Below are 14,252 nucleotides of genomic sequence, written 5' to 3' on the forward strand. Positions count from 1 at the left end.
TGACTTCGGGGCTCCTGTTGTGAGCTCATGGGGCTCCTGTTCACGCAGGGGCGTGGACACAACAGCCAATCGTGCACCCGCGCTGGTGCACCCTGGGTAGTGTAGTCCGTGGTACTTGGTACTCGAAATCACTCTTCGAAATATTATTTTTTTAAGTGTGTTACAATAAACCTCTTTGATATTTTTTTTCCTGATGTCTAAAAAGTACAAATGTTTAATATTATGTTAATAACACACGTATGTAAATAGGACAAAAATAAGCCAGGGCCTAGAGTTGAGGTGACAGACTCACTCCTCCCTACACCGCCACAAAAAAGAGGACACAAAACGCACAATAACAGAGTTAAAGGTGAATCTGACTGACCGCTATTATTTTTATTGATTATTATTAAAATATTTTTGTGTCATCTGTGTCATTGTCTCCAGGCCCAGTAGAACATCTGAGATATCATTTTAAATATGTATGTACTGCATGGGGAGCCATATTCAGAATAGAGGTTTAATTTAAACACAAGAGTATTGTTTGATAAGTTGTCACAGGTGATAGTAGAGACATTGTCCTCCAGGGTAAGTATATATACCGTCACCAATTTAAATACAGTAGCAAACCACATCCTGATGTAATCCTGATATCACGTTCCTGAAAGTATGGTCACGTGACTGACTGAACAGTCTCCATTAAAACTGAGCAAACTCCACTTGCTGATAAAGGCCAAAAGATGTGGTTGAAAACAGGAAGTAGTGAGTGGACCCAAACTCACTGTGTTTAAAAGTTATTCTCCTTATGTTGCCTCATGGCTGGTTTTAATTCCTGCTTTTCTCTGTTCCCCACCTATTTTCTCCCACACTTGTGTTTCATAATAAGTCTCTTGTGTATTTAGTCCATGTGTTTAGATGTTTCAGTATCAGCTGGTTTCTGCGGCCTTGGCGTTCTTTTTCTGTTTTTTGGGATGATCTCCTGTTCCCTGCCTGATTGATTTTGGACTTCCACATGTAAATTCCTTTCTTTATTAAATCCCTTTGTACTCTACCTGCTGTCTCTTTCAACTCTTCATCAGCTTTTGGATCTAAAGATGGCCAGTTCCTACTGTAACAACACAAGAAAAATGCAAGAGACCACTCAAACAAACTAAATACAACGAGCAAGGCCTGAATGTAGAATGCAGACATGCATGCTGTTCTCTCCATCTGGACCCACAATCCTCTGCAGAGTGGATATATAAGCCAGAGGATCAACGATCAAAGTATTAGTGAGTTCCATTTGAGTGCACACTGCATGCACCTCTAAGGGAGGCGCTTTGAAGTGCGGTGTCTGTGTGCAAATGTGCTCGCACAAAAAGAAAAGGTGTTTTTTTCAGTGTGTGATTTGGGCTAATTTTAAAAACATCCTGACACAAGCAGCTATTTCATTCTATGGAAGCAATCCAACAAAAAGCTACTTTACTGCTGTGTGCAATGTGAAATATCTCCGCTAGATGGCAGTGCAATCGTGTTCTCTTTTGGTTTTGTAAAAGCCACCACAGAACCACAAAGACTAGACTGCATATTGGGGTAATCTGTTTGGAAGAACTCTAATGCACAAATGATGATAGAAGATGACATGATGAACATTTAATAGAGGAGAGCATCACACGGGGCGCCTCTGGCTTTTAAATGCTTTCATGGAAAAGCAATTTTGACAAACATAACTGTGGTAATCTCACGCTGCGGAGAATCCTGTCCATATTTATGGACAATAACAACTCTCTCCAGAAGCTATAAATAGGAGAACCAATGTTTGGATCTGCAGAGTGTTTCTTTTTCGGGATGAGAGGTACTCTAATCAGCCCACCTCACTGAGAATACAGCGCTGTTCGTCTGCACCGCAGTGGACATATAGGGTTGCCTTTTGTGTGTGTGTGTGTGTGTGTGTGTGTGTGTGTGTGAATGTTAGATAGGCCTGATAGACATCAGTGTATGAATGGATGTAAGTGATGACATGTAGTGTTAAAGGCCTTGAGTGGCTAGAAGACTAGAACAGTTAAAAACTCTGAGCTCACAGGACGTATCTGATTCACACTGTCGTGTCTCTCAACAGCGAGGTGTTGCGAAACCGGCTGAAGAGGTCCAGCAACAGGTGGCAGAGGGCCATCACAGGTCACAGGGGCATCCACAGGTCACAGGGGCATCCACAGGTCACAGGGGCGCCCACAGTCCTGAACAATGAACCAACGTGTTTTTCCATGCATCATCACATCACTACATTTTAAGTGGAATTGATCTAGTGGCGCTGCAGACAGATCCTCGAGCTGGAGTCAACTCTTCCCTTTCCAGCCTTTCTTATCTCCAGCTTGTAGCAGCACACTCACGGTGTTACAGGCCCCATTTATTTTCTTACAGATGTCTTTTGTAGCAAGGCAGCCTAAAAAGACCAACAACAACAAAAAACTCATACAAAACTATAGAAGACCCGAAAGGACATTACATAATTATAAAAGGTTAGTGTAATTAAAGCAACAAATAGGGATATGATAAGGACAATAGGAAGATGAAGTGCTAAGTGCTGTGGACAGCTCGGAGGCCTCTGACCAGAGCTTCAGGCAGAAAACAGGTCCAGACTTTCCGTGAGAGCTTTCTATTTCTGATGAAGAAGACTTCTGCTCACGAATGATTGCCAAAGTCGTCCTGTTATGCACATTAAAATTCAAATATTAATGAACCAGGAGGACGGAGCATATTAGCAAACGGCTGCTTATTCACACATTGAGTGTTTCCGACTCAGGTCTGTCACAGCTCAGCTCCACACACTCCTCACTCTGTTCTTCTGTCACGCCCACCTGTCAGTCTAACTCCCTTCACCTGTTCACTCAGCTGCCTCTGATCACTAATCAAGTCCCTATTTAGGCTCCTCCCTTCAAAGGTTCATTTTGGAGGATTTAAGAGGATCTACTGAAGAAATGGAACACAATATGCATCAGTTTATTGTCTTTAGTATACAAACACATGAAACTAAGAACTGCTGCATTTTCATTATCCTAAAATGAGACCTTCATACCTAAATACAGAGCGGGTCCTCTTCATGGAGTCCGCTACAGTTTATGTCTGTCTACAGTTTACAGTTTATGTCTGTCTACAGTTTATGTCCGTTTACAGTAGCCCAGGAGAGACAAACTAAACACTGAGTATCAGCCAGCCAAGAATCCTGTGAAACATACTCATTTCTTCAGTCCATGTGAATTTGAACATTTGACTTTTACATTTTTTTTGTCTTTCTTTTAGCTCCAGCTCCATCAAACCAGGCACCTTTTTTATTTTGTGTCTCTGCATATCTGGGAGTAGTGGGCCATGTGAGAGCAGGACAGCTAATGTTGATATGAGCTCATGCAGACTCTTCACCACAACTCGGCAATCACATTTTAAATGCAGTGTGTAAACACTGCATTTAAAATGTGTGCAGAGGTTCTCAACAAAGCCCCATGGCAACTGCATCAGTACATTCATTAAAGACAGACTTGGCGTAAAGGAAAAGCCTTTAAACTTTTGAAATACAGGTTTTCCTCTTAAGTGTAGTGGTGTTTATCGATCGAAATGCTTTCGGTGTGAGTTTCCTACTTTTGGGGGTATTGGCCGTGGAGATGTCTGCTTTCTCTCCAATACAATGGGACTAGATGACAGTCGGCTTGTGGCGATCAAGGCGGGAAAAAAAACTTTTTACGTTTGAAAAACTTAACAATAATGTCCCTTGCCAGGAATCATCCCCCTTTTTCTCAAGATATTCCACGGAGCTTGCTATGAGCTCTTCCATGTGGGAACTATTTTTTATTGAAGAAGCGTGCGTCTCCTCATGGCCGAGAGGCTCGTAACGGAGCCGCATGTAAACATTGATGGCATCCTCCAATGCTTAGTTGTTACGTTAGCCAGCTCAGTCTTGCTAAGTGAGCTAGCAGTATCGAGTATAGACGCACAATTTCTGCAGCGTGGTGATGAGGTCAAATAGTCCCTCGCAACCAGGTCTGTGTATTATCTTTAGTAACCAGGTCATGGTTTCTGGAGAGAGACATTGCTGTGGACTTTTTGAAATGTATTTTTTTAAAGTCCAGTGTTATCTTGTACCATAATAATAGGAAAAAACACTGGCATCTCTATATAGCCAATAGCTTCAACACTCTAGATTGATAAATAGTACAACGAGTATGAGGAAAAATATGTATTTTTAATTTAGATACGGTCCCTTTAAGAATGACCAAACCCAAGCCTAGTGTATCCTGTGAAAGGGTTTTTTCTATTTCTTGTCAGTTTTTCCTGATCTGATGTGAGGTCCTGGGACAGGGATGTCGTATGTGTACAGATTGTAAAGCACTCTGAGACTAATTTGTGATATTGGACTATATAAAATAAAATGAATTGAATGGAAGATTCTGACTTAATGTTGTCAATATGGCAACTATCATACTAAAGCTGCCAAATGCCTCTTTACAATGCACAGGAGTGTTGTGATCTGAACGCAACCCTGCACCTTGTTGAAGTGTCTGGCACATGGATGTATCGGTGTGCTCTTGGAAGGTGTGAGGACTACATTAGCACAAATGAACACGTGTCCACAGAGCGCTGTAAAGCAGGACAACGCTTCCTCTTTTATGAGCTATCTAATTAATTTCTCCCATCGTTTTGCTGGCAGCAAACAACGACAATTCCCTGCAGAACCAAGCAGAGAGGCGTGAGGCAGTCTGCCGGCCTGTTTGTCCTCTCCATTGTCTCCAATGGATGACAGCGGTAATTATCCTGTCGTGACAAAGCAATTAAACGAAGGTATTTAAAGCCGGCAGCAATCATGGAAAAGATTCCTCAAATGATAGGCTCACTTGATCACTTTCACCCGGCAGTGTTCTCTCCTGTTCCTGTGCGCGATTTACTATTACATTAGAGGGAACATGAATTTGCATATGGCTAACACAGAGTTGGTGTCACACCATAATCTCTGGAGGTTTTTTTTCCTGAGAACTGTGTGATGCAAAGATCGGATTAGTGCTTTCTTGTCCTTCACTTTACTGGTGAACTGCAGGAGACGAATAAAGCCTTTTCTTTTCATTTGCTTCTGAAATGCATCATGAAGCATCAACATGTAGTTTGAGTTACAGCGACAAGTGAGAAAGATAAGAGAATTTCAAACCAAGCCATTTTCCTCTGGTTGCTGTAAAACGCACACAGTAATTCAATGAATAGAGTAGAACATCTTACATTGGAGTCAAAAATAATAACAACACATATTTGAGTCACTCTAAAGGCTCCTTTGACCAAATAAGCAAAACAATTGATCTTCTCCAGTAGATATATTTGTTTTGAATTTGTTTAAACCTTCATGAATTCATGCAGCTGCCGCCACTCATTGACATAACATCTGACCTTATACTAGCAAACGGCAGCTTATTTACACATTGAGTGTTTCCAACATGGCTGAAAATATTCTCTGTGGGTTTGCTGCTTCGAACAATGCTTTTCACATTACACATGCTCCTTTGGTCCGTTATCAATATGAAAGGATCGATTAGAGGAACTTCAAAAGGAGTAACGGTTCGTATCTGGACCCAAATGCAAAAACACGATTCCAGGGATCTTTGACCTTTTATATAAAGCTCCGGAAACTGCAGGCAGAGTAATGATTAAACAGAAGGCTGGTAGGTTCACTGGGAGTCGAGCTAGCGGGTTAAACAGGGACAGGCAAAGGGAGATCGGTCTGTGAACAAGCGCTGGAGAGTCTGGCATGAAAAAAAAGAAGAAGAAAGAGAGAACAATCTCGCAAGGTGTACCTTGATGGGAGGAGCCTAAATAGGGACTTGATTAGTGATCAGAGGCAGCTGAGTGAACAGGTGAGAAGGGAGTTAGACTAACGAGGTGGGCGTGACTGAAAAACATAGTGAGGAGGGTGTGGAGCTGAGCTGTGACAAAAGGTCTGGTGCGGAGGATTTACTGGCAGAAATGGAACACAATATGCATCATATTATTCTCAACAGTGCATAAACAACTAAAACTAAGAACGGCCGGGCGGGTCCTCTTCATGGAGTCCGCCATGTTGCACCCACATATTTCTACAGTAGCCCAGAACAGACAAACTAAACACTGGCTCTACAGAGAGTCTTTTGTCTTTAAAATTATATATATGTAGCCTATATAAGAAGTGGACGTAGTCACCATGACATCACCCATTGGCTGAACCATTGGCTGACTCGCTACAGGGTGCCAGTTAAAATCATTTCTGTCCCCAAGCAGAAGCTCATTGTGGCGTTGGCATCAGTTATCCTCGCTCAGTAAGCAGGTGGTGCAGGTCTATGAGGCTAATTAGTCATCAGCATTTGTCATAATGCCATTTGGGATGCATGGAGCTTCTGCGTTTTTTGCTTGTGTGGTGGAGCTAGTTGGGCGTCCTCCTGTTGCCCACCAACCGCAACCTGGCAGATTTGTAGAGTTGAGAAATTCAGCAAACTGAGCCCAGGATGGGAAAATGTGTTGATATGATGATGATGATAATCCTATACTTTCAAGCCATTTAAAAGACACAGAGCTGGCAGCCCGGTGCTACCGAATGATGGATGACTAACATGCCGATTTCTGGAGTCACTCTCCACCACGTAACGCTATGCAGCACATGGTCACCAGAGAGCACCATCTGTGTGCAGCGGCCACTTGTCACAGCATTCCTGCTGTCACAAATTATATTTGATCAATCAAAATGTTTGACGGCGGAAAATCTTTGGATATTAACACCAATGTAAATTATATTAATGAATATATACTTGCTATAATGCATAATGTGTTTACCTTCCATTCAGATGGACACTAGGGATATAACCGCTGTGGGGATATTACAGGTTATCTTTATCATGGGGTTATTAATGCTGAACCGGTTGCATCACCCAGACATGAGATGAGACCTCCCTCTCTTCTCTCCCTAAATGTTTGTGTGTGTGTGTGTCTGTCTGTTTTAGAATGAGAGAGAGAGAGAGAAGGAGAGAGAGAGAAACACAACTGTGTTTTCATTTACTGTAGTTATTTACTCTGTTATATTTGTTACTTATCTATCTATATGAATTGTATATTTGTATGTTGTTATGCCTCAATGCTTTGGCAATACTGTCTTTGCAACATTCCTGCCAATAAAGACTATTGAATTAAATTGACAGAGAGAGAGAGACAGAAAGAGAGCGAGCGAGAGAGAGAGAGAGAGAGAGAGAGAGAGAGAGAGAGAGAGAGAGAGAGAGAGAGAGAGAGAGAGAGTGAGTTGGAGTAATCTGGTGGCTCAATCTGTGCCATTCAATGCGCGGAACAGCCTGAAGAGCACCCACGCTTTTACACGCCGTAATAATGGACTTGCCATCTGTTAGTGCGCTTTAAATATATATTTTCCAACAATACAGGGTGCATTTTTCATTCTGTCAACTATTTTAAGTAAAATGTGGACAGTTCCGAAGCCCAAATACAGAACTGGCTCGTGCGACGAGGGGGAGATTGCTGTGAACATCGGCGGAGTCCGAGTGGTGCTCTTCGGGGATGTTTTGACCCGCTACCCGGAGAGCAGGCTGGCGGAGTTGCTGAACTGCTCCACTCAGAACCATGAAGTCATCTCCTCGCTTTGCGACGACTTCGACCCGGGTAGGAAAGAGTTTTACTTCGACCGAGATCCCGATGCCTTCAAGTGCATCATCGACGTCTACTACTTCGGTGAAATCCACATCAAACCCGGCATTTGCCCAATCTGTTTCATCAAGGAGATGGAGTTCTGGAAAATCGACCAGGCGGTGTTGGACGAGTGCTGTAAAAGCTACCTGAGCGAGAAGGAGGAGGAGCTGACGGAGATTGCCAACAAAGTGAAAGTGATTCTGGAGGACCTGGAGGTGGATCGGTGCATCACGCGCACCCAGCGTTGCCAGAGGTTCATGTGGAGGCTGATGGAGAAGCCGGGTTCCTCGCGGCCGGCGCGCGTCATCGCCATCGCGTCCTTCTTCTCGGTTCTGGTCTCGGCGGTGGTGATGTGCGTGGGCACCATCCCGGAGCTCCAGGTGGCGGACCCAGAGGGAAAGCTGGTGGAGCACCCGATCCTGGTGGCGATCGAGACCGCCTGCATGTCGTGGTTCACCGCCGAGTATCTGCTGCGTCTCGCCTCCGCTCCCAACAAGCTGCATTTCGCACTCTCCTTCATGAACGTCGTGGACTTCATGGCCATCGTGCCTTTCTACGTGGTGCTGTCGCTCACCTACCTCGGCACCTCGTCCATGATGGAGTTGACCAACGTGCAGCAGGCTGTGCAGGCGCTGCGCATCATGCGCATCGCGCGCATTTTCAAGCTGGCGCGCCACTCCTCCGGGCTGCAGACCCTGACCCACGCGCTCAAGAGGAGTCTGAAAGAGCTGGGCTTGCTTCTCATGTACATGGGCGTGGGGATCTTCGTGTTCTCGGCGCTGGCCTACACCATGGAGCAGAGCCACCCAGAGACGCTTTTCCGGAGCATCCCGCAGTCCTTCTGGTGGGCCATCATCACCATGACGACGGTGGGCTACGGGGACATCTACCCCAAGACCACGCTGGGCAAGTGCAACGCGGCCGTGAGCTTCCTGTGCGGGGTGATAGCCATCGCCCTGCCCATCCACCCCATCATAAACAACTTCGTGGTGTTCTACAACAAGCAGAGAGTGCTGGAGACGGCTGCGAAGCACGAGGTGGAGCTGATGGAGCTGAAGTCGGGCAGGGGCGCGCGCAGGAAAAGCAGCGAGTGAGAGCGCGGAGGCAGCAGCAGAGTAAATGTACCTTTGATTGTTTCATTCCTGAAGACGACAGGAATCTTTGTAGTGATAAAAACAGAAAAATGTATTTCAAAACATTTAAAGCCAAAGTTAATTCATAAAATTCGGACCTTGCCTTTTGAGTCACACACATTGGGACGTCACCATGCAGTGCCCCCTGTACATATCTTTACACAGCTGTGCCACCTGCTATTTGTTCCCTGGTGTGGTCGTTTTGTCCATTACTCTCTCTGTTTAGCTGTCGTTATCATAAACATTACAAGTGTATATATGCTGGGACATAAGCTTGTGCAGAGAGATTCATTAAAGCGTCACATTTAACCTGCTAATAACTAAGTCAGGATATTTTTCCTTTGGATGAGAGCAAACAGCTAAATGCAGTTGATGTGTTTTATAATTAGCTTTCAGTGTGTTGGTGGCAAATGTATGAAGTGGAGCCAGATTGAACCAGGGTGGGTGGAATCATATTGTTTTAATAAAGTGCATTAAATCAGATAAATGACCAAAACTGAGTCATTATTGGAGCCACATTATGCTAATGTTGATGGTAGACTAATGTCTTGTGCTCATATTTGTGTTGTTTCCGTGCTGTTTGTGTCTGGCTGACCCAAGACTAAGTACACATGACATATTGCTTCTGTCCATCCTGAAGAGGGATCCTCCTCTGTTGCTCTCCTAAAGGTTTCTGCACTGTTTTCCCCGTAAAAGTTTTTTTTCTATTTCTTGGGAGTTTTTCCTGATCCGATGTGAGGTCAAAGGTCAGGGAGGTCGAATGTGTATAGATTGTAAAGCACTATTTCGTAATTTCGTAGTTTGTGATATTGGGCTGTATAAAATAAACTAAATTGAATTGAGTAGATGTGAATAGTAATTCTGATTACCGAACATGCTTACAGAGCACAGGCCCAGGGGCCCAAAGTGGGAGGGGCCCTCCTCGAGACTTCCGCTGCAATATTTCACACACAAAAAACATTTCACATTTTGATCCAGGAAGAAATTTAAATGACTACAACGATGACAAAGAAACATAAGACACCTACAAAGAAACATAATACACCTACAAAGAAACATAATAAACCTACAAAGAAACATAATACACCGACAAAGAAACATAATACACCTAAAAAGAAACATAATAAACCTACAAAGAAACATAATACACCGACAAAGAAACATAATACACCTACAAAGAAACATAATAAACCTACAAAGAAACATAATACACCGACAAAGAAACATAATACACCTACAAAGAAACATAATACACCTACAAAGAAACATAATACACATACAAAGAAACATAATACACCTACAAGGAAACATAATACACCGACAAAGAAACATAATACACCTACAAAGAAACATAATACACCGACAAAGAAACATAATACACCTACAAAGAAACATAATACACCAAAACATGATGAGACGCAAAACAACTTCAAAGAGATCCAAAATGACAACATAAAGACTAAAATAATGAAAAAGCAAAACAAAGACACAAAGACACACAATAAAATGACTACCAAAAGACATTAAATGACTTCAAAAAGATTAAAACAATGTCAGTCTGCCATTAGTTTGGACAGATAGGAAAATCCAAAAAGAAAACTTTTCAAAATGGAGAACACGTGGGCTTACTGCCTCAAAAGGGAAGAGACCTTTTTTTTTTGCTTTCTCATTTATTAATCTTTGGTCCAACCGAACCCGGCAGCTGCTAATGGCCGTTATCCATGAGATGTGAACACATATTCACTTCCAATATTTTAGCTGAGGTCCAAAAGTCTTCTGCATGTTGCATTCATGTCAGCGTGCTTTACTTCAAGGTGGTACAAAGCACAATCTATTTATGTGAATGCAAGCTGTGTGTCATTTTTAAGCTTTGCAAAAATGTCACAATTTCCTTTTTTTTAACGAAACGATACTTGAGTGTTGTTTTTAAACACCAGTTTAGAGAAGTATTTTAAAAGATCCTAATCTGACCACTGATATGTAATTATACATTATGCATCATAACCTCATGTTTCTGACTAGTTGTTAAAAATGTCAAATGGTTTGGATGTAGTAAAAAGTGCAATATTTACAGAGGATCAAGTAGCATAACATGGAAGTAGTCAAGTAAAGTACTTCAATATTTTACTTGAGGTACAGTAGAAATCTTCCACTGGAATAAAACTAAATTAGCAAGGCATGAGGTCGCGACCTTCTGGTTATGAGAAGTGTGCCTGTTCCTTCCTGCTCACTGAGCCGCCTCCCCAGGGTGCCACAGTCGGCGTCATATTGCTTCTTCATGCAGCCGTCTTGCAACGGAAAGCCAGATCCAATTCCACGAAGAAGAGGTCAGTGTGTCTGCTGCACGAGGGAAGACATTGACCGTGCGTGGAAAACACAGTTCACAAGTCGCTGCCCGCAAACGTTCTCGACGTGATCCGAGGCTGTGAGGAGCAACGGGAACGATCAGAGTAAGAGGACACACACGGACACACACTGAGATGCTCAGAAACGCACACACACACATAAATGTAGCAGGCCTGAGGCCGCCACCCGTGGGTTTCCCCCCCCAGCACCAAGGATCCACCAGCAAGACGTTTCGTTCAACGACATATTTATTGGCACACACACGACACCGAGCAGACCGCAAAACACGTGCCTCTGCTCACCTCCCCCTCTCCACTCTCGAGTGGGAGCTTTTATAAGGGTGGCCTCGGCTGCTGAGTGATTGCCAATCACCAGCAGCCGAGGCCAAATCAGACACAGCTGCCACACTCCCCACCACTCGATTTAGGCCGGGGCTCCCTCCGGCCTAACCTACTCCCCCTCCCCCCATGAGAGCTTGGGCGGAGGAGGGGCCCTGGGGGACCGGGACCGGGCTCGGCAGGAGGGGGCTCCGGGGTCGACTGCTTAGGATGTGGGGGCTCTGGGGTTCGGACGGGGGACGGGAGCTGACGCCCGCGGGCCGGGAACGGGAGCAGGACCGGCGGGACGGAGCCGGAGCAGCGGTAGCTGGTACCTCCGACAGGGCCCGGGGATCCGGAGTCGGCCCTCCACCGACGGGTCGGCTCGGGGGTCGGCAGCTCCGACGGATCCTGGACCTCAGCGGTCGGCAGCTCCGACGGGTCCTGGACCTCGGGGGTCGGCAGCTCCGACGGGTCCTGGACCTCGGGGTTCGGCAGCTCCGACGGGTCATGGGGCTCGGAGGTCGGCAGCTCCGACGGGTCCTGGACCTCGGGGTTCTGCAGCTCCGACGAGTCCTGGGGCTCTGGGTCCGGCAGCTCCGACGGGTCCTGGACCTCGGGGTTCTGCAGCTCCGACGGGTCCTGGGGCTCTGGGGTCGGCAGCTCCGACGGGTCCTGGGGCTCTGGGGTCGGCAGCTCCGACGGGTCCTGGGGCTCTGGGGTCGGCAGCTCCGACGGGTCCTGGACCTCGGGGGTCGGCAGCTCCGACGGGTCCTGGGGCTCTGGGGTCGGCAGCTCCGACGGGTCCTGGGGCTCTGGGTCCGGCAGCTCCGACGGCTCCTGGACCTCGGGGGTCGGCAGCTCCGACGGGTCCTGGGGCTCTGGGGTCGGCAGCTCCGACGGGTCCTGGGGCTCTGGGGTCGGCAGCTCCGACGGGTCCTGGGGCTCTGGGTCCGGCAGCTCCGACGGCTCCTGGACCTCAGGGGTCGGCAGCTCCAACGGGTCCTGGGGCTCTGGGGTCGGCAGCTCCGACGGGTCCTGGGGCTCTGGGTCCGGCAGCTCTGACGGCTCCTGGACCTCGGGGGTCGGCAGCTCCGACGGGTCCTGGGGCTCTGGGGTCGGCAGCTCCGACGGGTCCTGGGGCTCTGGGGTCGGCAGCTCCGACGGGTCCTGGAGCTCTGGGGTCGGCAGCTCCGATGGGTCCTGGACCTCGGGGTTCTGCAGCTCCGACGGGTCCTGGACCTCGGGGTTCTGCAGCTCCGACGGGTCCTGGACCTCGGGGTTCGGCAGCTCCGACTGGTCCTGGGGCTCTGGAGTCGGCAGCTCTGACGGGGCCCGGACCTCGGTGGTCGGCAGCTCCGACGGGGCCCGGACCTCGGGGATCGGCAGCTCCGACGGCTCCCGGGGCTCGGGGGTCGGCTGCGGCGACGGGTCACGGGGAACGGGAGTCTGCCACAGCGCCGGCGGGTTTCGGAGGGTTCCGAGGAACAGGCGGCTCTCCTCCGCCTGTGCCCGCCCCATCTCCTCTATCCGGGCCAGTATCTGGCCCAAGCTGCTCATCAGCTCTTCCTCCTGGTCTGGCTCCATCCCTTTCAGGCACTGGGTCCTCAGGGGCCCCACGTTGGGCTCCAATGTAGCAGGCCTGAGGCCGCCACCCGTGGGTTTCCCCCCCCAGCACCAAGGATCCGCCAGACAGCACCACGTGTTGTTCAAAGACATGTTTTATTCCGCACACACGCGCACCTCTGCTCACCTCTCTCCTCCACTCTCAAGTGGGAGCTTTTATAAGGGTGGCCTCGGCTGCTGAGTGATATATCGGGCTATACAAAATAAACTGAATTGAATTGTGCGACGCCATTCTCTCCGCAGCGACCTGTAAACAAATAAAACGCATTAAGGACGCAGGAAGCTCCTCATCACCCCCCCCCCCACCCTCTCTTCCCCCAGAGCGCTTTGATGCCTCCCACGATCCGCGCAGTCCCAGAGAGCTCATGTGCCCACGAGGAGGATGTGATGGTTTCGATTGATGGACGGTTTAATACTGACAATTAGTTCTTTCCCATAATGAGTTCCCACTGGTCTGCCAGCAGTGTGGGCGTGTGCTCGGGGAGGGTTAGAGCATTTAGAGGGAAGTCTTATGGATCGTGGTCACACTGGAAAGCAACACACACAAAGATAAAAAGATTCAACGAGTAAAGTTTATCCAACCAGATTTTCTTTTTCAAAATAAAGCTGCGATGGCAGTGAATTTGGCTCAGTGAGGATGTGATGTTGGGAGATTTAAAGATCCAACAGAGCCGCCCGAGGAACACATGACGAATGGGAAAGAAAATTTCCCAAATCCCAATGAGCAAAGAATTGAAGAAGAACATGTGAACCATGGACGGGATGGAGCACATCCATTCTCTTACTTGTTCCTTAGTATTCTCATTTTATTACGTACCTAACCAAAGGACAGATAACTAAACAGTGGGGGAACAGCACTGCTCGGGGGGCGATGCGCTGGTGTCGTTACGTCGCCCCTAAAGTGGGCCGATAAATCACCTCATGCCATGTTTTCTCAGAAATTGCATCTCCAAAGTAAATCCAGATTATCTCCTCAACCAGGAGGGCTATTTGACTCATTTCAACGGTATAATACAGGAAACACATGTGAGATTAGTTAAGATGTGCATATAGCAGCATATGTGTTCCTGGTTTAAATTGGTGGATGATAGAAGACAGAAGAAAAAAAATAGAAATTCTTCCAGAATGAATATCTCTTTAAATTATACATTTGGCAGCTTTAATCATAACACAGATC

At 46.9% G+C, this 14,252-nt stretch overlaps 1 protein-coding gene across 1 annotated transcript; it reads left to right on the forward strand.

The window, feature by feature from the left end:
* The first annotated feature begins 7,326 nt into the window (after positions 1-7,326).
* Positions 7,327-9,628, forward strand: kcnf1b (potassium voltage-gated channel, subfamily F, member 1b). Its single transcript, XM_056426838.1, has one exon. It carries the CDS (start codon positions 7,428-7,430, stop codon positions 8,745-8,747), a length of 1,320 nt encoding a protein of 439 aa, XP_056282813.1. The 5' UTR covers positions 7,327-7,427; the 3' UTR covers positions 8,748-9,628.
* The last annotated feature ends 4,624 nt before the right edge of the window (positions 9,629-14,252 follow it).

This window comes from Pseudoliparis swirei, chromosome 11 (assembly GCF_029220125.1).
Source record: "Pseudoliparis swirei isolate HS2019 ecotype Mariana Trench chromosome 11, NWPU_hadal_v1, whole genome shotgun sequence".
NCBI classification, from domain to species: Eukaryota; Metazoa; Chordata; class Actinopteri; order Perciformes; family Liparidae; genus Pseudoliparis; species Pseudoliparis swirei.